The sequence below is a fragment of the Rhinatrema bivittatum genome, chromosome 5 (genome assembly GCF_901001135.1).
Source record: "Rhinatrema bivittatum chromosome 5, aRhiBiv1.1, whole genome shotgun sequence".
NCBI classification, from domain to species: Eukaryota; Metazoa; Chordata; class Amphibia; order Gymnophiona; family Rhinatrematidae; genus Rhinatrema; species Rhinatrema bivittatum.
In genome coordinates this window covers 97445419-97472844 of record NC_042619.1, presented here as the reverse complement: position 1 = coordinate 97472844, position 27426 = coordinate 97445419, and the positions used below count along the sequence as shown (strand labels likewise).

Sequence of the window (27426 nt, the reverse complement as noted above, 5' to 3'; positions counted from 1 at the left end):
TCCCAGAGAAAGATGACTTGCATAATGCAAAATTCATTTGAGGTCAAATTTCTCTTCTGATAAACAGTTTTGTAAAAATGTTTCTCCAAAGACCAGCAGGATGGCAAATCTCACACATGGGTGACACCAACCAATAGAGCCTGGAACGAAAAACTTATGTCAATTTCTAGAACTTTCACTGAGCATGCCCATGCATGCTATTATGCGACCTGACAGTCCTTTTTCCGCAGAACTCTTGAGTCGCAATTTTTGTTACCTCACACTCCTGTTTCTGGGTCTTCCAGATTTTGCCAAATTCACAGAATCATTCGTTGTTGAGTTCCACAGTTTTTTGTCCTTTATAGTTTCCTTAGGTAAGGTACTTTGGTCATTTTCCTATGTTCTTGCACTCTGTTCTGCAGCAGTGTGCTGTCAGTGCCCTCTGGCCATAAAATCATTTATTTATTTATTCAAAGCTTTTTTATACCGACATTAGTTTGCACATCACATCAGTTTACATGGAACAGATAGCATAATGGAGAGAGAACAAGGAGAAAAAAAATTACATAAAAACATTTAAATAAAGAGACAGTTATGTATTTAGTATAAATGTAAAATAATCACTGCTGTCGAGTTTGATTTTGCTTTCCTTTTGTTATGGCATTCATCCAGCACTCAACCCATCCTTTACTGCACAACTAGAACATAATGCTTCCGGGACTCCCAATCCCTATTCTTCACCACAGCTTCCACAACACTGGAAAAACAACAAATGCAACACGATCCACACTCTTCTAAATCTCTCATTCCGATCTTGATTTCACCTCTCACCCAACTCCTAGGTCTCACTCTATTCTCCCTGACACTATTCAATGCACAATCCATCACCAAAAAAACTCTGATCCTCAATGACTATCTCCTAGATGCCAAACCGGACATCTGCGCCATAACAGAAACTTGGCTGAAACCAACAGACATAGCCCTAATAAATCAACTCCCCACACAGATGTACGACTTCTTTTCCCTCCCGACCAAAGGAAAGGGGTGGGGGCCGCCTCCTAGCAACCAAAAAAGAACTGAGAGTCTCCCAACTCCCAGTAAAATCGGATTCAAAATTAGAAACGGGCTTCTTCAAAACAGACGAACTCCAAATCCTCTTAGTCTACGCCCCACCAGGACTCCTCGACTCAGATGCCTCCCCCATAGTAGAATTAATTGCAAAACACATAAACCTGGACTCCCCTGCCTTGATCCTAGGAGATTTCAACCTACATGTTGACTGCACTACACTCGGGGCCAACTGTGAATCCTTACTCTCCACACTTACAGCCATGGGCTTCCAACAGATTATCAACAAGCCCACCCACAAAGCAGGCCACACCCTGGACCTCATTTTCATAAACTCTGGCATCAAGCACTCATCCCCTCCTGTATGCACACGGGTCCCCTGGTTGGATCACTCACTAATCTCTGCTACTTTCTCAATAACTGAAACCTGTAACCCTCACCCCCCTCAATCTTCGTTTACCTACAGAAGATCTTGTTCTTCTGCTGACCTCAGCATCCACCTGGCTAAAGAACTTCCACACTTAAACCTCTCAGATCCCAACTCAGCCTTATCATCCTGGAGCAATATCACAGAGGAAATAGCAAATAAATTATGTCCACTATCAACAAAAAAACTCAACCCAAATTTGCCGAAGAGACAACCATGATTCACTAATGACCTACGGAAACTCAAACAAATCCTCAGAAAAAAGGAAAACAAATGGCGCAAAACTCCTTGTCCCAACACACTTTCCGCCTACAAATCCGCCCTCCATCATTACAGGAACTCAACCCTAAAGGCAAAAAGGGTTTTCCACGCTCACAAGATTCACGACCTTACCTTCGACGCAAAAGCCCTCTTCTCCTACGTATCCGAACTAACTCAACCTAACACACCATCTATCCCTAATGAACAAGCCAAAGCCAATGAACAAGCCAAAGCCAATGAACAAGCCAAAGCCAATGAACAAGCCAAAGCCGATGAACTAGCCCTATTCTTCCAAAGCAAAATCTCCAATCTCTTGCCCCCTAGCCCCACATCGCTGATTAGCTCCTACCACCTCCTCAACAAAAGAACCTCGCTGGATTCGTTCGAACCTACCACCGCTTCAGAGATCCAATCTCTGTTAAAGAAAATGAAACCTTCCTCCCATCCCCTCGACCTAATACCGTCAAAACTCCTTCTGCTAATACCTGAAACCATCTCCAAACCACTAGCAGACATCATAAGCTGTTCTTGAACACAGGGAATCTTCCCTGATGCCCTAAAAATTGCTTCTCTTAGACCACTACTAAAGAAACCAGATTTGGATCCCAAGAATCCAAACAACTTCCGCCCAATTTCCAGCCTGCCTTTTGTAGCAAAGATTTTGGAAAAACTGGTCAATTCACAACTCTCGGACTACCTAGAAGATCACGAAATACTATACCCCTCCCAGTATGTGTTCCGCAAGGCTTTAAGCACTGAAACCCTACTCTTATCGCTAACAGACCACCTCATCATGGGCTTGGATAAAGGACAATCTTTCCTACTAATTCTCCTAGACCTGTCGGCGGCGTTCGACACTGTAAACCATGCCAGCCTCCTCAACCGCCTGTCAGACATTGGAATAACAGGCTCTGCCCACACATGGTTCAAAAAATTCCTCTGTAACAGAGATTACAAAGTTAGAATCAATAATAAAGAATCCACCCGCTACAATTCCTCTCTAGGAGTTCCTCAAGGTTCCTCCCTATCCCCAACTCTATTCAACATATACCTTCTTCCTCTATGCCAACTGTTAACCAACCTACAACTGAAACATTTCCTATATGCCGCCGACGTGCAAATTCTGATACCCATCAAAGAATCTATCACCAAAACACTCAAAACACTGGGAAAACTGCCTCCAAGAGATCAACCGACTCCTTGCAAACCTAAACCTGATACTAAACTCAGCCAAAACGGAAATCCTCCTCATCACTCCCGAAAACAGCAATTCCCCACAAAGTGCTCCATCTAAAACCATTGTCACACAAGCAAGAGACCTAGGAGTAGTAATAGACAATCACCTGAATCTAAAAATATTAACAATACTACCAACTAACTGCTTCTATAAGCTGCAGGTAATAAAAAGAATGAAACCACTCCTACACTTTCATGACTTCAGAACAGTCCTACAAGCCATAATATTCTCCAAGATAGAATATTGCAACTCTATCTTGCTAGGTCTCCCGTCCTCATCCATAAAACCACTTCAGATGCTCCAGAATGCGGCAGCTAGAATCCTGACAAATTCCAGAAGAGACCACATCTCTCCCATTCTAAAAAATCTACACTGGCTACCAATACAGTTCAGAATTCTACACAAGTCCATCACCGTCATCCATAAAACCATCCATTCCCAAGCCCTCCTCAGACTACACACATCATTCAGACCCATCAGAGAAGCCTACAGAGGTTCCCTGCTTATCCCCCCTACCAAATCTACACACCATCTAGCACTCAGAAACAGGACCTTTTCCAAAGTGGGCCCCTCTCTCTGGAATACATTACCACCTGATCTCAGACTGGAACCATGCTTATTAACATTCAGAAAAAGGCTTAAGACTTGGCTATTTAAACAAGCCTTTCCCGAGTCTAATTTCCATTAACAGACCATTGCTGCACAATGTAAATACTGCTCAATGTAAATTTACTTCTGTATAAATTCTTTAATTATTGTCTCCTTCCTCCACCAGTTCCAGCAACCCTGTTATATTGTAACGTTTTGTTTCTTATGCACTTGTTAAATGTACAAAGTTACTGCACCCCCTGTTATCTGTAAACTGGCATGATATGATTGTATCATGAATGCCGGTATAGAAAAGCTCTAAATAAATTTTATTTATTTATTTATTTATTTAACAGTTTTATATACCGAAATTCTTGTAAAAATAAATAAAAAATAAATTAGACGGTTTCTTCTTTTAAAATGACATTGCATAGTATATAATTATTTAATTACTACTTACACTTGATTGCCTGCTTTTAATTGCAAAACTCCAAAGCAGGTTACAACAAAAGACAGAAATCAATGAATTTACCACATATAACAATAAAAATCCAACCTTATAAACCCTAATAATAATAATACAGTTAACATATATAAACATCATCCCCCTCCCCAAATCAAACCTGATTAACATTACAACATACAGAAAAAGATTTAAAAAAAGTAGCCAAGGGTAAGTCCACATCTCAGTTTACAAGTCGTCATTCCCATCAGAACAGAAACAAATCCTAAAAGGCCCCAGTTTACAAGCCTATGCATGCTTAAAGACCTTTCCTTGGCAAGCCTATCCAAAGACCTGTTCAGGTAACCAAAACTTTTGTATCTCTTGCTGATCTTCAAGTAGCAAAGTTCTAAACAAACCTCCAAAGGAACTGAGTTCCACAGTACCAGGGCAAAACAGAATGTACAATATTTTATAACCACCGGTTTTACAGCTGGAAAAGGCATTGCTAGCAAAGTCTGCTGAAAATACATTAAAGATCTTTGTGGCCTATACTGATGATAACTTTGGCAGGTATAGTTTGTGTTAATGAAGACAAGATATTTCAGTGTTAATTTTATATTCATGTGTAGGGCAGGAAAAATGTGCAAGATGGTGCTGGCGATGGAGAAATGAAGAAATTTGATGGAGCCGGGTATGATGAAGATCTGGTTGAAGCTCTGGAAAGGGACATAATATCCAGGAATCCCAATGTTCACTGGTATGAAGACTTTTTCACAGCAATATTTTCCTAAAGCAAAGAGAAAAAAATAAATAAAAATAATTGTTTGAGTCTATCTGTAGTTTTAGATTTGAGCATGCACAAATACATGGTACTATGTTTTGGTGCAAGCCTCTTTTGCAAATTCTTTGTTGTGGATACTCTCCTTTTGAACTTTGGTTTGCTGTTGACTTCAACAGATACAGGCCTCTCTGATATATAGATATGTAGAGATATAGATATAGATATTTGCTTTAGGAAAACATATATATATATATATATATAGATATATATATATATATATATATATATATATATATATATAGATATATAGATAGATATATAAAGATTTATATAGATTAGAGATGTGAATCGGAACTGATATCGGATCCGATTCTGGTTCCGATTCACATCTATAGAGATGTGAATCGGAACTGATATCGGATCCGATTCTGGTTCCGATTCACATCTCTAATATAGATGTATATCTATATATCTATTTTATTTACTGAAAAACATGGTTAAGTTTATTATTTTCAGTTCTTCCCTGGCAGAAAATATTTGACAGTTGTTTTATTATAGTGCCCTCTAAAGGAGGAAATTAGCATAGCACAAAGGGGAAAGAGAAAACAAGAACTGTGTTTTGCTTCATAAGGTTTTGTTCTTGTACAGGGAGGACATAGCAGACCTGGAAGAAGCAAAGAAGTTACTAAGAGAAGCAGTTGTTCTTCCAATGTGGATGCCTGACTTCTTCAAAGGAATCCGAAGACCTTGGAAGGTAAGAAGGCAAAACTGCAGATTTTGTGGTGTTAACTCTCTCATGTTCTCATCTCTTTTATAACAGTGCTTTCCAAACTTTTCCTGCCCAACACACACTTACATTTACAAAAATGAGAGGCATACCATCCTCCATGGAACTAATATGGTCATAAGAAGAGCTAGGGAAGCATTGAAAGCCCCATCAGACAGTCATCCAAATTATAAAACAAAGGGAGAGGGGGAGCAGAGATGCACAAATTCATTATAATAGGCTAGTAATTTTTTTCTAATTAATAACTGCTAAGAATGTCAATTGTAAAGCCTGTTGCTAAGTTACTGTTAAATGTAAACCGCGGTGATGTATATCTTTACGTACTGCGGTATATAAAAATCCTTAAATAAATAAATAAATAGTTTCCTCTATGTACAAGTGCAGGAGACAGGAGAAATCGGTGTGATACAGGCAGCTAGCTCAGTTAGTTATCTTGACTGCCACATGTTGCCAGAGCTTCTCCACTGGTGCTGTTCCCAACACTCAGAATAAGTCCTCTCTAGTGCTTAGTGCACACTCTTCCTGTCTCACTATAGGGTCACTTTTCAAAAAGCGATGTGGGGTTATTGTGCGAGTAATATTTAAATTCGGGGGAGGGGTTTGGGTGGGGTAAAAACATTTTAATTCCGGTACCGCTGCAGGTGATGTTTTACACATTATTGCCGACAGCGCTAGAATTAACACCACCTTCCCATTGGCGGTATGGGGCAATACGGTGTGGTGCGGCTGCACAATTTCGCGCGCCCCCCCCCCCCCCCCAGCTCCTTTTTTTAGCGAGGTTCATCATCTGCTACATTTATAGTACAATGATGAATCTAGGCCTCAGTTTGGGAATAATACAAAAGAGGTAGTTTAGGAGGGGGAAGATGAGGAAGTGCTGTGTGCACAATGTGGGGCCTATCTATCCATACCCTGCATGCTGCCCATTAATTACCACACTCCAGGGTTCTTTCTGTAGCTAGGAATTAGAGGTGTGCATGATTACATATGTTCTCAGAAAGGAGCTCCTACATGTTTAAGAGCTATCACTGGTCACTCTTGCTGTTGTGAGATGTTTACAGCAGAGCCCAGGTGGTGGTCTGGATCTGCACCTCAGGCTATAGTCCCATTTCTGTGGCCTATCTTATCTAATCAGGTCTGAAGGCACACTGGTTGAAAAACAGTACTTTAAAAGAATGTAGATATAGATACAGTTGAGACCATTGGCTATTTCAAACAGACAAACTGTGTGCTCTGTTCATGGCTAAGGCTCATATTTTTTGGGAAGTTGTGGTTGGGAGTACAGCTAAACTAACACACACAGTAAGGGAGCCTATGTACTAAAGTGTCTAATTGCAAATGTGCTGTATGTGTTTGTTAAAATCTGTGCTGTATGTACTTGGTCTCTAACATGATGCTCAGAAAGCTGAATTTATCCTAAAAATGGACAAAATAAATTTAATCACAACCATTCATGCTAATTATGTAAATAGGTAATGAGCTCATTATTTCATATTGCATTTATATGTTACTCTGCTTCTAAAAAAGAACCCAGAGCACTTTACAACATCAAAAATAAATATCATAATATAAAAACAATAAAATTCATAAAATGCATCATAGTAAAATACCTAATGTAAAGATATAAAGCTGCATGTTAAAGCACATACGATTCCTGCTAATTACTAAAGTGTATTAGAAGGAGCTAAATTTTGCTGCAGAAAACGTACCTTCTGCTAACAGGTAAACACACCCTCTCCTCTTGGATCCCCCCCATCTCACCCCCTCTAGCAGTAGGATAGACTCTCACTTCCTGCTAACTTTTGGTCATTCATTTATTTAATAAATAAATAACTCTCCATCTTCTGCTGTAATAGGGCTACCCAGCTGCACTTCATGCTCTGATGCATGTACAGTCACAATGTGAAGTGCAGGTCAGTGGCACCATTATAGCAAAGGATGGTGAGCTAGGAAGAATCTCCTTCTGGTAGGGGGTAGGAGAGAAGGCGGTTGAGGATCAGGCTTGGGATGGGGATTTGATGAGTATTGGGCTTTTGGGTTGGATGTTTGATGGAAAATTGTGTATTTGGAGGATTGGGGCCAGGGTGGGGGCTAGATGAGGGATTAATTTTAGATGTGGAGAGGGAATGAGCTTGAGTGAACCCATGGTCTTCTCCCACCCTCACTTAGATACCTTATCTATCTATGAGGGAAAGGGGATTTATCCTGTAGTTACGGATCCTTTATCCTTGGGTGAGATAGCATAGGGGAATGGCTAGAAGAGAATTGTTTATGTAGAACAAATCTGCATTCCAAAAACCATATTCCCTTTATAGTGGCTCTTTGAGCATAGTCATGTTATGCATATAATTATCTTAGTAAATATGCAAAAATCATATTTAGAGCTTGTACTGTTTGAAGGTTACCCATAGTGACCTTCCACAAACAGCAACATTACTTTATAAGAACATAAGATTTGCTATGCTGGGTCAAACAAAAGCTCCATTGAACCTAGCATCTTGTCTCTTACAATAGTCAATCTGGGTCACTGGGAGGTACCTGCAGATTCCAAAAAGTAGATCCTTTCCTTGTTGCTCACTACCAGGGATAAATGGTAATTTTGCCCAAGTTTACCTGGCCTATAATGGTTTACCAAGAACTTGCCCAACCCATTTTAAACCCAGCTATACTAGATGCCTTGACCACATTCTCCAGCAACAAATTTCACAACTTTACTGTGTGTGGCGAGAGAAAATATTTTCTATAATATTGTTTTAAATCTGCTACTTGCTAATTTTATGGGGTGTCCCCTGGTCTTGGCACTATTGGAAATATCAATTCACTATTTATTCCACCCCACTCATGATTTTATAAACTACTTTCATTTACCTTTTTTAATCTTCTCCAAACTGGAATCCTAACCTTTCTTCAAAAGGGCACCATCCTGTTTACCATTTTTGTTGTCCTCTGTATTATTTCTAGTTCTGCTATATCTTTTTAGAGATGGGGTGACCAGAACTGCACAGAGTAGTCAAGGTGTAGTTGCACCATAAAGCCCCTAAGAGGTCCATTTTCAAACACCCACTGAGTGAATGTTAGCTGATTCTCTTTAGCTGAATTTTCAACTGAACATAGCCAGCTAGGTTTCCAGCTGAAAATGTAGCTAAATCTAGCCAGTTCAGGTTCAATTGGCTAGATTTAGTGCAGCTGGGTTCCTCAGCTAAACTTAGCCAGTTAATACTGAAAATCACGCACTAACCAGATAAGTCCTCTTTTAAAAAAAAAAACCAAAACCACCATAAAAAGCAGGAATTTTCCTCTACATCTTGCAACTTATCTGACCTGGGAGAGGGTCTCATCAGGGGTAGTCCTGATGGTCTCAATATGGGTTCATGAGGACAAGCTACTGAAAGCAGAGTGGTGGTGGTGGCAGTGGCTATAAATGTGGCTGTTTTGGCTTTTTGACAATGGATATAGCCGACTGTTTGTTTTTTTTAAATAGAAGTCCATATTCAGACGCTGGCTGGCTAGAAAATTTAGGGCCTGCTTTACTAAGACTTTTGTTCCATTCTGTGTCTATGAGGAAAATGCTTAGTAAATAAGGCCCTTAGCTTGATAAAATTATCTAACTTTACTAGGAGATTCAGTAGCGCACACGTACCGATGAATATACCCAGCTATGTCAAATCTAACTGGATAATGCTTAAAATTGGTGTTTATGCAGCTAACAGCTGGATAGCTGGCTCCATCTTGGAATACCCCCTCTCTGCTCCTGAGCTAGCCAGCTAAATTTTTAGCTGGATAAACGGTTAACTGGCTATCTCGGGGCCAGTCAACGCAGTAGTATTTTCAAATCCTGCCATTTATCTTTATTGGTTGGTGTGGCATTTTATTCTTTAAATCTGTTTATTTGTTTTTCAAACATAACAGCAATGACCCTATAACAGAGGCTTGAGCTCAATGGTTAGACCTGCCCATTAGCTCATAGTCCTGCAATAAATATAGAAACAAAACGGGACAAACTCCTCATTCCCTCCCCTTCCCTTCACCTCAGGTATCACAGTTCTTGTTGCCAACTCTCCAGCCCTAGTGGTATCAGCTTCGAGAGAAGGGACCCTCGCTGAACAGTCATTAAGAATCAGACTCATAGCACTATGGAGTAGAGATTGAATGTAAGAGTTCCAAATCAACAAAAAGAGTTTACACTGTTTGAAGATGTCCATTTGTTCCACATTCTTTTCACAAAGACACATTTGATGTATACAAATTCAGCGTTGAGTAACCATTACTGGGAAATCCTCAAACCAGTTATGCAGTATCGTCGTCTTGGCTAACACGAGCACTTTTCGTATCCACAGCCTGGAGAACTTTTGTCCCTTTGCCAGGCCACTTAAATGACCAAAAAGCAGAACATGCGGGTAACATGGCAGTTCCACATTCGTAATCTTCTAAACCACAGGATATCACTTGATGCCAAAATGAGCTGATACTAGGAGGCTGAGAATTAGGTTGACGTTGAGCTTTATGCTGTTGATTAAATGTATGAAGATAAATGTGACCCTGAGGCAAGTGAATTGTTCGCTGAAACATGGGCCTGTGTCGGGTTGGGCTTTTGATATATTGAACACGTCAAACAGTTAACCCTTGGTCACGAATGTTCTCAGGACTCTGTATCTGCATTTGAGTTTAAGACCCTCCCCCTGATTGGCTTACTAAGTTAAACCTTTGTTTAGCTGGACATAAGAATCTTTAGTGCTTCCTGGCTCCTCACTGTGCACTGCCCACAATGGATCTGCTGGTTCTCACAGTTAACCACCCCCAAGCTCTGAGACAGCCACGCCCAAGCTAGGTAGATCAGGACATTTCTGGAAGTTTATTTTGTCCTTTGTATTAAATTGTTTACTCAGCTCTTTATGCCCCAATATTAATATCTAAACAGATTATTAGTGACAGCTAAATCCAAATAAGAGATAGATACTTCGGTATATAAAAGACTGGAAATAAATAAATTGTTTTCGTCAGTGCTACTGAAAGTCTGAGGTAATTTCTTTTTCTATTTTTTGAATTAGAATAGATTAGATATCTATCGAAGCAGTTCATTGGACCAGCAAATGAATGATCTGGTAGGTGCTTTGTCTGACACTCTCTGCAGTCCATTGTGAGGCAAGAGATAGGTTATTGGAATTTTGAGTACCATTTGTCTGATGCTGTGTTCCGAACATTTTGCAAAAAGTTGAAGCAAGTACTGTGATTAGGGTGCCTCTTCTAGTTGTTTGATAACTCTTAACTTAACCAGACAAATACACTAACAAGTACATTTTCAAAGTCCTGCATGCGCAAATACCGGGGTTTATGTGCACAAGTGCCGGGCCTTTCCAAAGGGGCTGACCAGGGGGGTGGGGGGGGGGGCAGGCCAGGACAGAGCTATTCGATGCAGATTACATCTGCTCCAGAGGAGCAGAAAGTACTGAAATAGTTTGGGGTTAGTTAGGTTTAGGGGGCGGGGAGGAGAGGAGAAGAGGGGAGGAAGGTTAGGTTAGGTGGGTAGGGAACTGGGGGAGGCCTGATTGCGCTGCCTTGCATATTTACTGAAAATCCCCCCCCCCCCCCCCGTGCGTGGCGCTCGGATTTTAGAGCATGCGCGCAGATGTTATACAATCGGTGCATCCATGTGTGCACGCCGGGAACTGCGGGCACATGGACAGCCACATGCTGCTTTTAAAATCGACCTCTATATGTTGACCTCAGTGTTCAGCATCACTGTGGTAAAACCGCTAAATCCATTTAAAGTGACTGTCAGCACTCAGTTGCCATAGCTGAAATATTTCTTCCTGCTGTTTGTAACATGGACCAGCAGCCTTTTGAAAAGGGCAGAAAAAGTGAATTGCAGCATTGGTTGATCTGTCTTTTCGTATGTCCATTGGTTTGTGAATGGCATGATTACTTACATGTCTTATGTCTGGTATCCCTGAACTTTTGACTAGTGAGCTTTATAGCATATAGGTCACTGTCAGTGTGAGTGATGAATGAGATGGGTGAGCACTTAGAGCAAGAGTGGCATTTTTGAAGGCAGAGTCCCCTATATTACCAGGTGGCTTCTGGCCCTGTGTGTGGAATCCTGCAGGATAGGAAATGCGGAGGGTGGAATGTTTCTGTGAGGCCTCAGCCCCTACTTTTGTTGTTCTTGAAGGCTGTGATGAGCTGTAAGGACATGAAAGCAGTGCAGGAATCGAGTACCATACAGTCTGTGTAAGGGAAAGGTGTGCTTTGCCATAGTATTGTCAATGATGTACCTTAATAGGTTTGACAGCTGTTGTTCAGTACAGGAAAAACAGATTATGTAGATGGAAAACTGTGAATTTAAACTTTGTTACATGCAGGACTTGATTGCTAGCACTTGCTCATACTTTGTAGCTTGCTAAGGCTTTGTCCCTATTTTAATTTGGAAATTTAAAAGCTTTGAATCTATTTATCTTTCTGCAATCTTTTCCCCATTATATTCTATGGAATGGGCTGAATAATTGTTTGAGAGCATGTAAATGAGGCAAGGTTGAGAATGTCATGTGGCCAAGAGGTCAATAGTCAAAAGGTATATTCAGTAACTTTGAGAGTTAGCCAGACAAATCTTGCTGCTTCAGTTCTCTGCTGACCAGGTAAATTTTGTCCAGATAAATCATTGCATGCACAGCATTTAGCCAGATTAAAAAAGAGGCAATAGGTGTGTTGCTGGTGCAAAGTTTAACTTTAGCTACTCAGCACTGATATTCAGCATTGGCCAACCAGAGGATCTGGTCAGCCAAATAGGAGGCTATAGTTATTTGAATAACTTTATTTATATATATTCAGTAGTACTTTTATCTGAATATGTTGCCATGCAGTGAGTTTTTAATATGGACCTGTAAGTGAGTTTGGCTTCTTGTATTTAGTTCATACTGATGTCACTTCTGGAGTATGCTCCATATGTTTCTTCCATTGTCTTTTCTATAAGGGATTGATGTCACCAGAGCAAATTTTTGTTTCCAAAATGGGATAATGAGACTTATACATATAGTAATGAGACCAGTAATGCATTCTACATGGAGCTGGGGTGGATCTAATGCCTCATTAACAACCTATTAGCCGATATTCAGTATCCTGAGGCACTGTTGTCAGTCTCTGGATAGCATTTAAAATAATCAGTAAATATCTATTCGCTTTGATCTCTTTTCTGGCCATTAATTGGGTGAATTGAACTCCCCCCCCCCCCCCCCCAAGGATTTTTCTTAGATATAAAATGGTAAAAATACATAAAGTAAATTTTCAAAGCATTTTATCTGCATTAATTGGCTGGCTGAAAATTGCCTTCATTCAATGTGGCTAAGAGTGAACAGTGTATGGACTTCTGACACATTGAGAGAAGGCATTCCTAGGGGCATGTTTAGGTCAGGAAGGAAAATAACATATGTAGATTACATTTTCAACTCCCTGCTTGTTTTCAATGAAGAAAATATCCACAGTAAAAGCAGGTGCATGTATCAGTAGCTATTTTGTACCCATGGAAAAGCAATGATGAGTGAGTTCTTTCTCTTTGAAAACTAGTGCAAAGCCTGTGGATTAAAAGTACATGCAGATTTTTTCCCACTCTGGACAGTTTGAAAATTGCCCCAAAACTAAATGGCCGTGGAGTTTAACTTTTGTTGAAAATGGTATTTTACATATTTTCTACAAAGCTATTATGATATGCACTAGATTCTAATTAATTTGATCATCCTGGAAATGTCATGATTTCACATAGAAAGTCATGTTTGAGATGGAAAGAAAACTGTTATTACTCCATTTTTTAGTTACCTTGAATTAGTTGCATGAGTACCCTAGTTTTTAGAGCATAAGAGTGAGTCAGGAGAATTATTGAGAATTGTGTCTTATAGTTCAAGCTTGGCCACTGATTCACAATATGGTCCCTCTAACTTTCTGTTTCTTAATTTTCCCATCTCTAATTAGATAATGTTGTTCCTTCTCATGACTTTAAAAGCTGAATCTCAAAAAATATGTTGTTGCACTGGAGAAGGTACAGAGAAGGGCAAACAAAATGACAGAGTTAAGGCTGTTCAGCTTTTAGAAGAGATGGCTGAAGGGGAATAAGTTAGAGGTCTATAAAATCATGAGAAGATTAGAATGGGTAAATGTGAATCAATTATTTACTCTTTCAGACATTAGGACTAGGGGGCACTCCATGAGGTTAGCAAGCAGCACATTTAAAACAAATTGCAGAAAATTATTTCACTCAATGCATAATTAAACTCTGGAATTCACTGCCGGAGGATGTGGTTAGGTCAGTTAGTGTAATTAAATGTGTATAAAATGGCAGGAACCAGCTGTTGCGGTATATTTGGGCACCAACGACATAGGAAAATGTGTGAGGGAAGTTCTGGCAGCCAAATTTTAGGCTCTTAGGTAGAAAGCTTAAATCCAGAACCTCCAGTGTAGCAATCCCTGAAATGCTCCCTGTTCCACGCTCAGGTCCTCAGAGGTAGGTAGAGCTCTGGAATCTCAATGCATTGATGAGACGATGGTGCAAGGAAGAGGGATTCAGTTTTGTAAGGAACTGGGGAAACTTTGGGGAAGGGAGGAGTCTTTTCCGAAGGTGGAACCAAGCTGCTGGTGCTAACCTTTAAAAAGGAGTTAGAGCAGCTTTTAAACTAGAACAAAGGGGAAAGCAGACGGTCGCTCAGCAGCAGGGTTCGGAGGGAGGTATCTTCAAAGGATACTACTGATGCATTAGAATTAGGGCATCCCAACAGTGAGAGGTTCCATTAATAAGAAAAGTAATCCAAGTGCCTGTAATTAAAAACTCAGTAATAATTAGTAATAAACAATAAATAACATTTGTTATAGGGTAATATGTTACATGGATTGTGACGGAGTGGATATTATGTATTAAGGAGAGCGCCATGGCTATTGAATGGATAGATAGTTATTTACAGGTGTGGTGGATGTAGGTGGTGTTTTCCCTGTCTGCAGGGGTTAGGGCCTGGTTTGGGGTTCATTCGTGTTTGTTGTTAGGAAGGCTTTGCAGAATAACCAAGCCTTACCAATCCTCTTCAGCCACCAGCAAGATTAACATCTCCTCTCAATGTTCCCACTGTATTGAGGTTTACTGAGCTCATCCCCTACAATATATCTTGTGCTTCAAGGCAAGTTAGTACTACACAATACTTTTGCTGATTTAAACTTTAGTTAGTGAGCCTGGATGACTCGCTTCTAAACTTTGTGTACTGCCTGTGTGACACAGGTGAGGTATTCTGTTAGCATGTATTTTCTGTGTAGGTATCTATAGCAGCTGTGCTTGTTCTATTTTCCTAATAGAAAGTGTATTGGTGTTTTAAGGCTTAATATAATAATTGCAGTGTTGCCTTTTCTTTCATATGTAAAGTTGTTATTTTCAAACTACTGGCATTTAGTGCTGTTTTGGTATGAGAGGTGTACTATATTGTAATTCTGTTTACTCATGGCTAGGGAGCGCCAAGCCTACACCCAACAAGTGTCACAATACGCCTTATACCATATGGGATCCAAGTGTCTCTTTTTGCAGGATTTTCTGGTTGGCACACATCAGTGCCTGTAAATATAATATACATGGTGTAAGTGATATTTTTACCTCAAACTGAATTTTGAATGTCCTTTTTGTGTAACATCTGTTATAAATGCATAATTTTTAATTGTATGTGGATTGGGCTGGGGGTGTGAATGGGGGGAGGGGTTGCACAAGACTGTAAGATTTGCCTAGGGTGCCTAACATCCTTGCATCAGCCCTGGGGAGACAGACCAATGTCTAGCTTTTCTCATCCAGTGAAAGCAAAAGTTTCTGCTTCATTGGTACAGGCTTTAAAAAGTATAGATATCAGGCAAAGGCTAAGAAGCATTGGCATCGATCCCTGTCCATGTGCGATGCCAGGAGTGGTTGTAGCCATAAATCCCTTGAAGTGTTTCTGAAAAAATAAGAGCTCACCCTTGCATTGATCTCAAGAATTGCAATAGCCTCCAAGGTCCCAGATGCTAGCCTCAAGTATCCCATAAAGATGTCACCACTCCTTTTGCTTCCCATGTGATATTGGCATTGAGAGATTGGAAAAAATGTTTCAAGCAGCTTTGGATGACATGGTTGCTGCAAGCATTGGTGCATTGATATTGTTAGCAGATCGCCTCAGTCGACAGTTCCATCCCCACGAGTGGTCTCTGGATCCTGTGGTAACTAGGAGAATCTTCCAACGTTGGGGGTCAACCAACAATCGACCTCTTTGTATCCAATCTGAATCACAAAGTGGACAGGTTCTGCTCCCTGCACAGACAGCAAAACACATTAGCCATGGATGTCTTCGCTCGCCCCTGGAACACAGGCCTCCTATACGCGTATCCCCTGATACCGCTGATAGCCAAAACTCTTGTGAAATTACAACATGACAAAAGGTCAATAATACTCATAGCCCCATATTGGCCTCAACAAGTATGGTTTCCCATGCTTCTCGACCTCTCGATCAGAGAGCCCATTCACCTGGGCACAGCGCCCACACTCATAATTCAGAACCAAGGCATGTTATGCCATCCAAACCTTCAGACCCTATCCCTCACAGCCTGGATATTGAAAGCCTGATCCTACAACCGTTCAACCTTTCAACTGATGTGTCTCAAGTGCTTGTAGCTTCATGAAAGCCTTCCACATGAAAGTCCTACCGTTCTAAGTGGAATAGATTTACCATATGGTCATGCAAAAAGATATCAACCCTTTTTCCTGCCGCACTCCATCTATTTTAGACTATCTCTGTCACATTTCAGACTCTAGTCTCAAGACTTCCTCGGTGAGGGTACACCTGAGTGCCATCTCAGTGTACCACAAGGGAGTGGGGGATGCCCGGTAACAGCACAACCCATTGTGAGTCTGTTTATGAGGGGCCTACTGCAACTTAAGCTCCCTCTACGGCCACCAGTCACGGAATGGGACCTAAATGTAGTACTTACAAGGCTCATGCACTCCCCATTTGAGCCTTTGCACTCCCGCAATGTTAAATTTCTTACATGGAAAGTTCTCTTCCTAGTAACCATTACATCTCGAAGGGTTAGTGAGCTACAAGCACTTGTCGCATACTCACCCTAATCAAGGTTCCTACATGACCGAGTGGTCCTCCATACTCACCCTAAATTCCTTCCCAAGGTGGTTACTGACTTTCACTTGAATCAGTCTATAGTCTTGCCCACCTTTTTCCCAAGGCCTCACTCTCATCAGGGCGAGAGAGTTTTACACACCTTGGACTGTAAACTTGCACCTGCGTTTTACCTAGACCGCACTGCAGTCCATAGGAAATCCACCCAACTCTTTGTTTCTTTTGACAAGAACAAACCAGGAGTTGCAATGGGCAAACAAACTCTCCAACTGGCTAGCAGACTGTATCAAGTTCTGCTATGATAAAGCAGGCCTTCCTCTCCAAGGACGAGTGAAGGCGCACTCAGTAAGAGCCATGGCAACCTCAGTAGCACACTATCGTTCCGTACCGATTGCTGAGATCTGTAAAGCTGTAACATGGAGCTCTCTTCACACATTGCAACCTGGACAGGGAAGGACGTCAAGACTCTGCCTTTGGCCAATCTGTCTTGAAGAACTTATTTCCAGTTTAATCCTAACTCCTTCCACATCCACCTGCTGTGATTTTCAGGCTGCCTCATTTTTACCAACAGTTCACCAGTTGTTGTACGCTGTTGGTCCAAACAACTATGAGTCAGTCTGTAGCTTGCTAATCACCCACATGTGAAGACTACCATCCTACTTGTCCTTGGAGAAAGCAGAGTTGCTTACTTGTAACAGATGTTCTCCCAGGACAGCAGGATGTAGTCCTCACGAAACCCACCCGCCACCCCGCAGAGTTGGGTCCAAAACGTTTTATTATTTTGTTTTCGCTCGCACTTTTTGCTACAAATGAGACAGAAGGGAGACCCCTGTGGCTTACAGGGATTATGGCATGCTGGGCATGCTCAGTGTGCCAGTCAAAAGTTCTAGAAACTTTGACAGAAAAGTTTTCCGTGATTGGGCTCCTTCAGTCCGTTACCCACATGTGAGGACTACATCCTGCTGTCCTGGGAGAACACCTGTTACAGGTAAGCAACTCTGCTTTCTATGGGAAAAATGCTTAGTGAATGAGGCCCTGAAATAGTAAAGGAAAATAATTTTGAAGTTTTTACTTGATATTGGAACATTCCAAGTTATAACTATGGATGGTGAATATAAAATGTTTGGGGAGGGTAAGCCTCTACAAAAATCCAAAGCCTGCATGGAGGAAATGAAGCTCATCCCACAAGCTACCACTGAGCAGCTGGTGGAGCCCAGGATGGTTGGAACTCATTTCACATGACATGTGTGTCTCAGCCAGCTGGCACAGGTCCTAAATCATTTTTAAAATTTTCAGGCCAGCTATACTTACCTCATGAGATCAGCACAGCTGGGAAACCTGATCTGCAAATGGGGGAAAAAAAAGTCTCATATCACCAAGGTATCACAGAGGAAGGAAGATTTAAAGATACAGGACCTGGGATGCCTGGTGGATCCTATCTCACAGACCATGAAACAGGAGAAAAATTTAAGGTGGGAACAGAGGTGGGTTGAGGCAGTTGTGATAGTTGTCAATTGGAATAGAGAAGCAGAGTTGAGGAGCAGAGCATTTTGGTTTACCCAAGTACTGGTAAGTATTTCTGAGCCAATCCAACCAGTAAGCAGCAGTGGCAGCACTATAAATATTTTAAAAATTTGCAGATCAGCCCATTCATTTTTAAAATATAAATGGTATCCTCCTGGCATGGAGCAGTTAGAAATCAGCAGCCTCCCCAAAGTCAAAGTTCACATGCAACCCATGGCCGTATCTGTTTTTAGTTTTTTTTTTGTTTTGTTTTTTAAATGAGAATCTGTAGCAGCAGTAGCATGACATCAGTGATAGAGCTGTATGAATTGTCTTGACTCCAGGAAAGAGAGGATACAGAGTTTTAAGACATGAAGAAAGTTGATTGACAATGTTCTATTACTTTGTCTTTATTTTTTATTGTATTTCTATGTGTATCTAGAAATGCTGTAGAATAAATGTTTACAGATTTATAACATGATCATATGGCAGATGTCCAATTAATTAACAAGTTAAAAGCAAATTCCTCTTAATTCTATTTCTTGGTTTAAAAGTTCTGTGTTAAATTTAGGGTGTACTGATGGTTGGACCCCCTGGTACTGGTAAAACCATGCTAGCTAAGGCTGTGGCCACCGAATGTGGAACAACATTCTTCAACGTTTCTTCCTCCACATTGACATCTAAATACAGAGGCGAGTCTGAAAAACTAGTTCGCTTGTTGTTTGAAATGGTAAGTAAAGGTTTATATACACAATAATTGTGGATTTCATTATGTGCAGGCACATTTCATGATTTTCTAAACTTCATTATCTTTGAAGACTAAAAATGCTCATAGATTTCTATAAAAACTTGCAAAGCTGGGTCAGCCCTAGTGCTGAGAGGTAGTGCTGCCATGTAAGAAGTATGGATTTTGATTCCCATTGCATTAACACCTAGTGGTCAGACTCAGTGTACATAGAGTTGCCAGCTGCTCCATTTCTTCAGAACAGGCTTATCCAGGACTTATTTTACTACACTACTTATATGGACTTATAGGCCTACTTTTCATAGGGAAAGTTATAGTGAAATCAAAACAAAAAGTCCATGCATACAGTGGGATGAAAGCAATACTGGATCAACCAGTCCTGAAGAAATAGAGCCAGTTAGGAACATTAATGCATATGTCCCATGTTCTAGAGGGAGTTGAGAGTTGTGGCCTCTGGCTGAGTTGATAGAGGGTTAAAATAAGAAAAATCCCTGGGTAGTTATGAATAAAGGGTCCTGGTGCTGTAGCCCCAATAGAGGTGAGTTTTTTGATTCAATAAGAGAACTGCCAGGTCAACAAAAAATTCCTGGTAAGTTTTTCTGCTTATTCAGCAATCCTCACACATGGGTAACATTGTTTGAACCCGGCACGAAAATTATGTCAACGTTTCTAGAACTTTGAGCCTGTCTGAACATGCTCAGGCATTCATTATGCCACGCAGGGTCTGTTCAGTGTTTATTTTCCATGGAGCCTGGTGTTTCGTGGTTGTCTACTCTCTTTCTCTTGATAAACTTTTTTGCATTTTTTTCGCTATTTTTCCTGACCTGGAATGTTGTTGGGATTGTGAGGTTGCCACAGGGACCTACTGGTTCTCCCCTTTTTAGATTCTTAAGATTTTCGACATTTCGGTAAGTTTCTTTGTAGATCGAACACCCAGGGCGGTGGTATGCTAAATGCCCGCAAGCCATCGACTGCTGCCACCATCGAATTTGATATTGTGTCTTTTATTTTGCAATGCCTTATCCTCGTCGGGGTTCCAATGGTGCCCTCTCTGCAGGAGGATTATATCTATTACAGATTCCCAAGATAGATGTTTCCTCTGCTGAGGGTGGGGGGCATCATATGACATCTGGGGTTGCTGCAAGTGGTCTCAGATGACTCCTAAGGGATGCCAGGCCCAATTGGAAAAGATGGATCAGTTCTTCGGGCATCAGATGCATCAACATCGAGGGACCTCTGAGCCGCACCAATGACTGTCGAGTCATCGACGGCAGGGTCATCAGCATTGATGGCATCCAGGGACTCCAGAGATGGGCATCGCCCAGCAATTCCAGGTTGAAGACTTCAAGTTCATAGTCTTTGACTTTGGCACCGGGGAAGGACCAATCGGAGCATTGAGGGAAGCCAAAGAAGCATCTGCATCAGTGCCTGTTGATGTACAGTGCCAGGCACAGGGGTGCACCAGCCTTGGCTGCGATGCCCCTGAAGCAACTCCGTGCTGAGAAATGCTAGTTCTCCACAGTTCCCAGGGGTTTGCTTTGGCCTCTACCAGTCCTGATGTCTATCACCGATCCTCGTCTTGGTTCTGAAGAGGATCTGGTTATGCCTCCTGGCTCCCAGTCAGTCTTGGTATTGAGGAAGAATTGGATGAGCGAATGCAGCAGAACATGGAGAAGGCACTGTTGGGCCTTGGCATCTGTGCACCAAACTTGGCTCCTTGAGCCATTGCTCAGTTTCCAACTTATTGGAGTGCTACCAGCACCTTCACTGGTGTTGGTGCCCAGGGTAGCATTGACTCCTATCGGGAAATTGAGCAGTTGCCGACTGGTCTGGTGGTCATCCCCTGAGGAGGAAGCTCCCCCAGTGACAGGGGGAGCCTCTGGGTCCAGGCCTACCTGACTAGCCGGGTCTGTTCCTATACCACTGGCCAAGGACCAAGCTCCTCGGGATTCATTCCCTGTTGTCAGTGATAATGATCCCTATGACCCCTGGAAGGGAGGCTCCTCAGATGTTTCGGATGGTGATGCATCAGATGGACTTTCCTCCATTCTCCTCCCAACAGCAGAAGGAAGTTTCCTCCAGGACACTGCTGCTTTGCAGGTTTTGTCCAGATGATGGCGGAGGACATCCCATTTTGCATTGCAGACGGAGAAGGATACCCGGCACAGGATGCTGGATATCCTTCAGTATGTGGACCTTCCTAAGGAGATCATGGCAGTCCCAATGCTCAAGATCCTTATGGAGTTGCTGATGAGGATGTGGGAGAACCCTCCCTCAGTGGCTCCCGTTAATAAGAAGGCAGACACGATTTCTCTCATCCAAAAGGCTCCTAGATTCAACATGCATTAGCTGCCACACCAATCGGTCATGGTCGAATCTGCTCTCAAGAAGGTCAAGCGCCTCTGGACCCATTCCTCTGTGCCCCGGGGGAAGGATCCAAGGGCCGAGGATACGCTTGGAAGGTATTTCAGGGAGCTATGCACTTTACCCACATACCAGCTTACCAGCTCTTCATGGGCCAATACATGCGGAACATCCTGAAGTGGGGGCAGGAAGTGGCCAAGCAGTAGCAGGACACCCTCAATCATTGGTGCATAGGAGTCTGGAGTGTGGAAAACAAAGGTTCCATTTGACCTATGTTGTTTTCAAGGCAGCATCGAGAGTCTCTTTCGCAAGGATCCAGTGTCCATAGGCTCATCTGGCTGCAGGCCTCAGATCTCCATCAAGAAGTGCAGGAAAGACTTGCTGATATGCCATACACAGGAGGGAATTTCTTCAGAGATAAAGTGAAGGGCACGGTGACTTAATTCGAAAGCACCACACAATGCTCTAGCAGCTCTCCACTGGCACTCAGTACCCACCCTCCTCATCCAGAAGGTCTTTGAGATCTGGTCTGAGGAAGTATTTCTTTTACTCAAGGAGACACCTTTGCCATCGTGGCCCCATCAGCAGCAGGCCCCTTATAGCCACCCAAGGCAAAAGAGGGCCATGAAGCCCCAAACGACAACTTGGTCAACTCCTGTATTGGGGTTTTGACGGCATTGGTGAGAGCATAGCCAGAACCCTTGTACCCATGATGATGGACATCTCAGTCGGAGGCATGCTGTGGTTCTACATGAATCAGTGGCCCAGTATAACCTCGGACCAGTGGGTCCTTGCCATCATTCACAGAGAGTACAAATTAAATCTATTGACTATCCATCCAAATCATCCTTCAAGTCCAATTTGGGGACTATTAGCACATCAGAAAGTGCTCATGTCAGAGCTCTCCCCCTCTTAATGGCTAGAGCACTCAAACCCGTTTCACTAGAACAGAGAGTGCGGGGAATTTACTCCCGGTAATTGCTGATTCCAAACAAACAGGGGGCCTCTGTCCCATCCTAGACCTAAGGGCCTTGAAGTTTCTCAAAAGAAAAAGTTCAAGATGGTTTACCTGAGCACCTTGATCCTTTTCCTACAAAAAGGGGATTGGCTATCCTCTCTTGATCTCAAAGATGCATATACTCCCATGGAAATTTTCCCCGTCCACAGGAAGTATCTCTGAATTGTGGTGGGAAAACAGAACTTCCAGTACAATGTTCTGCTGTTTGGGCTAACATCTGCCCTACAGATCTTTAAAAAATGCCTGGCCGTGGTGGCAGCTCACCTTCTCATGCTGGGAGTTCACGGTTTCCCCTATCTGGACAATTGGCTGGTCAAGAGCACCTCTTAGGCAGGGGCTGAATGGTCCATGCGCTTGACCATCTGGGTGTTGGAATCACTAGGTTTGTCATAAACTATTTCAAGTCCCATCTCACCTGTCACCTTGATTGGACTTCATCAGAGCCCTGCTAGACATTGCTCAGGCCAAGGCCTTCCTGCTGGGACAACGTGCCATCACCTTGATGACCATCGTGGTGTAGAATCAAAAGATATCAGCATACACAAAAAAGTGCAAGAAAAAAGTGAGTTCCTGGTAAAGCATTTGAACTGTTGCATATAATAATTTTTATTACGGCAACTCCTTAGTTTAGATACAGACACTGGCTGAAGGTCCCCCAACACGGTCCCGTGTTTCGACGCCCGTTTGAAAACTGTCAGACTGATACAGATCGTTGTTAAAATTAATTCCCCCCCGAAGCAGCCGGGTGGCGAAACACGGGACCGTGTTGGGGGACCTTCAGCCAGTGTCTGTATCTAAACTAAGGAGTTGCCGTAATAAAAAATATTATATGCAACAGTTCAAATGCTTTACCAGGAACTCACTTTTTTCTTGCACTTTTTTGTGTATGCTGATAAATTTTGAGTGTAAGTGGTGCTCCGGTGTGTTGTAGAATCAGAAGAGCCAGGAGGTATCAGCATGGCCCATTTCGAGGCAGTTGGGCCACATGGCTGCAACAGTACATGTTACCTACTTGGCACACCTGCACACACGGAATGCCCAATGGACCCTGAGGTCCCATTGGCTTCAGGCCATTCAGGATCTGCTGGATTGCATCCAATTCACTCTGTCCCTCTGGGACTCTTTATCCTAAAGGCGGGAAATTTCCAATTTGGAACAGGGGGGTTTCCTTCCAAATTCCTCAGGTTCAGATTATCCTAACAGGAGTTGTCTGTCCTGAAACCAATCAGACTGGGGTCTTCCCTAGATCTCATGACCCAGGATCAGGTTGCAACATTCCAACCTTAAGGCCTTGTCGCTCACAGCTTGGATGTTGAGAAGTTGATTTTGCAACCTCTCAATCTCTCAGATGTGTGTCAGGTCCTCATAGCTACCAGAAAGCCCTCTGGCACCTGTTTTGTTGGTCCCCTTTTTTGTAGGGGAGGGGACCTAAAGCTAGGGATTCACCCATGTGTGAGGACTGCCATCCTGCTTGTCCTTGGAAAAAGCAGGGTTGCTTACCTGTAACAGGTGTTTTCCGAGGACAGCTGGATATTCGTCCTCACAAGACCTGCCCATCTCCCTATAGAGATGGGTCTCCTCTTCAAGAGTTTTTATTCTTTAATTCTGTGTTATAAGACTGAAGGGACCCTGCATGGCCATATGGTATAATGCATGCTCCGAGAGGCTCAAAGTCCCAGAAACTTTGACGTATGTTTTCCGTGCTGGGCTCCATCAGATGTCACTTGTGTGAGGACTGACATCTTGCTGTCTTATGAGAACACCTATTACAGGTAAGCAACTATGCTTTAAACTGGAAGAGAGACCCATGAAAAAACGGGAATGGAACAGCATTTCTCTTTGTCACACACTCACACACACATTCTGTGAAACACATGCACACGCTGTCTGTGAAACACAAAAACTGTAATAGAGACACACTCTTGATCACAGTCTCTCTGTCACTCACACACGCCTAGTCTCTGTCTCCTTCTGTCTCACATGCCCTCACTGTGTTTCTCTCACAAAACTCTGTAACACACACTGAGTCCCTCTGTCTCTCACTGGCTCACTCACATAGGCTCTGTTTTCTGTTAGTGCACACTACTTAGTTTAAGGACTCTTATTTTGCATTTGCATGCTCTATTGTCCTTTAGTACACACTGTGGGCATTGTGTGCACGATTTTTCTTTAGTGTGCACTGTAGGCATTTTGTGCATGTAAATTCACTTGAGTGCATGCTGTTCCTCTTTAGCGTGTGTTCTTTGCTGCCCAAATCCATGGTAAACATGAAATTTAATTTACTTCCATTTCTCTTACAATTCCCACACCCACAGACCAATTTTGGGTAATAGGTCATCATTCTCCTAAGTGTTACTAATCAGTAACCAGGTGCCCCACAAATTCTCAGGAAATAGGTATTTTTGAGCATGACTGACAGTGACAAGCACACACACTATTAAATTATATATATAGGGATGCTAGCAAACACAGTAACAATCATTGAACATTCACAGCACTGTTATGTTATACCCATGAGGTTTTTATTGTGTTTCTTAGCATTTAAAAGGTAGCTAGATGAATCAGAGAAAAGTCATTGAAGAACTTGCATTCAGCAATAAAAAATACAAATTTCATATCGCATAACTAGATAACTGAAAATAGATATTAGAAGCAGTAGTTTCTGGTCGATAGATGAGAAGGTGCCATCCCACAGATGACAGTTTTTAAAAGAAGCAAGGCTGGTTTTGTAAATCCGTTTTTACAATTAACGGAAGAATTTTACGATGTGAATTTAAGTGCAAAGGAGGCTTAACTTTGATCAAGAAACACGTATAAATGTTGGATTTGAATCAATATTTCTAACATGAGGTGTTGCTTTATTCATGTTGCTGTTTAGTCCTCGGACACCTTTTGAATTACATAAGCTAGAAATAGACACAGTACTTGGAGAAATAAATAAGAAAATGATCTTATGTTGTTAATTTCCTAATGTGTAAAAAGTATTTAGCCATTGCTCAGAGTGTAAGATGCTTTTTTTGGGTGTTTAATTAATCATTCATGCTGGTGACAGCAAAATTGCAAGTTGACAGTGTAACTCATTTTAGCAAGATCTGATTTTGAAAATCCAGCAAAAACAACCCCCCCCCCCCCCCCCCCCCCAAATGCATAGCTCACATTGAGGCCGATGTAATAAGGTGCACTGAAGCTGCTGCGGGTTTATGTATGGATGTACGCGCATTTATACACTCGTTTTCTAGTGCATAGCCTTATACGGGGATGTAATAAGGGTTTTGTGAGCGGGGAAAAAAGTGCATATGAACACACTCACAGACCCGCGGCTTTTCCTGCGCGATGCATGCTAACGGTATGCAAAGGTGGCAATTAGCTAATCAAAGGCAATACAGGGATCCGCGCTAATGCTAGTGCGGGTTTTTTAATGCAGATTTTTTACCGCCACGATCAGGGCACGAGTTAAGTATCAGCACTGACTCCGGGAGGCTATTTCAGCGTCTAAGCATCCTGAAAACCACCTTGCTGAGCGCCTATCTCAGTGTCCGAGTGGCCATCTTAGCTAGGTGCTTTTCTGGGCACCCAATCGTATAGATTCATGACCAAGTAAGCACATAGCTCAGCACCTGAGTGGCAAAATTAGCTAGGCGCCTTTCTGGGTGCCAGAGCATCCATATTCGCTCCCGGCTGAGTGCCAGTGTCTGTGCTCAACTGAGCACCAATCTCGCTGCTATGCCATTGTGAATTAGCATCCATGAAAATATTTGCCATGTTTTCTGTAGAACAGTTATTTGAAATATTAAAAATACTTTCCAGGGTCATACTTTTATGTGCAGATTATCAGCCCAGGTTTTGAGCGCAGATACAGTCACTTATCACATAGGTCCTTACCATGCGTAGTTATGTGCATTTTTCTGTATGTACGCGGATTTCTGCGCACAAATCATTTTCATAATTTATTTTTTATACATCCTGTGGAAGCAGCAGCTTCAGCCGCGAGCGGTGATCAAACTCCTTGCTCATACTAGCGCCTGTTTTGCCATGGGTCTTATTACATCATCCCCAGTGTGCTCTACTGTCACTGCAATTAAAGCTACAAGAACAATTTAATGAACAGAAGAGGCAGTACAAGAATGGAGCAGTTCCAAATGATGACCATGTTGGATAAAGTCTATTTAATTATTTACTCAAGAGTATTATGTTACTCTTGAGTAAAGTCTACCTCAGTAGAATATTGTTACTTAAAGGGATATACTTCTCTTTGTACAAAGACTAGTATGAACCAGTATGGGGCCGATGCAATAAATATGCAGAAAGTGGGTGCTGAACAGTCAGCGCCTGCTTTAATGCATCCCCCAGGCATATTTAAATTAGGGGATCGCGTTAGCAACGAGGCGCTAGGGTCGGTTGTGCACCCCTAGTGCCTCCTTGCTAACAAGAACCCGATCGGCATTGGCCATCCACCGGTTAGGGAAACAGACGCCGAGTTTATCGGCATCTGTTTTCCTAAACGCCACACAGCCAGGGGGTTCAGGAAACAGACGCTTCAGTTGAGCGTCTGTTTCCTGCACCCAACTGCCTGTGTGTGGTTTTTTTTTTTTTTTAACTTTATTTATTTAGTTTTGTTTTTTCGCCTACTTAATATCGCAACGATATTAAGTAGGAGGCAGTACAGAAAAGCAGTTTTTTCTGCTTTTCTGTACTAGTTTTAAGAGCGCTCAGCTATTAACGCCTGCTCCAGGCAAGCAATAATTTCTGATGGCTAAATGTGTGTCCTGGATGCACATTTTATTTTTTGCATCAGGACTTAAATGCCCAATAGCCTCATTCACATGCATTTGCATGTGAACAGCGTTATTAGATTCACTCCGTGTTGTATAAGGGGAGTAGTTAGCGCCTATGCAACCTGCATCCAACTGCGGGTTATGCAGTGCGCTCGGCTGAGCGTACCGTATTGCATTGGCCCCTATGTGTGTTAAATTATAGTGGAGTATACATTCAAGCCAATATTCAGAGGGATTTGTCCAGCTAAGTCCCAAACTTAGCAGGACAAACCTGGAGTTTAAATGTATCCCCCACTGACCAACTATGTTTTAACTGGATAAAAAAAGAAGT

General features: G+C 42.2%; 1 protein-coding gene across 5 annotated transcripts in view; it reads left to right on the top strand.

Annotated features, from left to right (window-relative positions):
- Positions 1–27426, top strand: part of KATNAL1 (katanin catalytic subunit A1 like 1) — a 228585-nt gene that overhangs the window by 128005 nt on the left and 73154 nt on the right. For all 5 annotated transcript variants that reach the window (XM_029602623.1, XM_029602625.1, XM_029602624.1 and 2 more), the window contains exons 5-7: positions 4635–4762; positions 5435–5540; positions 18765–18923. In XM_029602623.1, coding sequence (XP_029458483.1) covers positions 4635–4762; positions 5435–5540; positions 18765–18923 — 393 coding nt within the window. The remainder of the gene's footprint in view (positions 1–4634; positions 4763–5434; positions 5541–18764; positions 18924–27426) is intronic.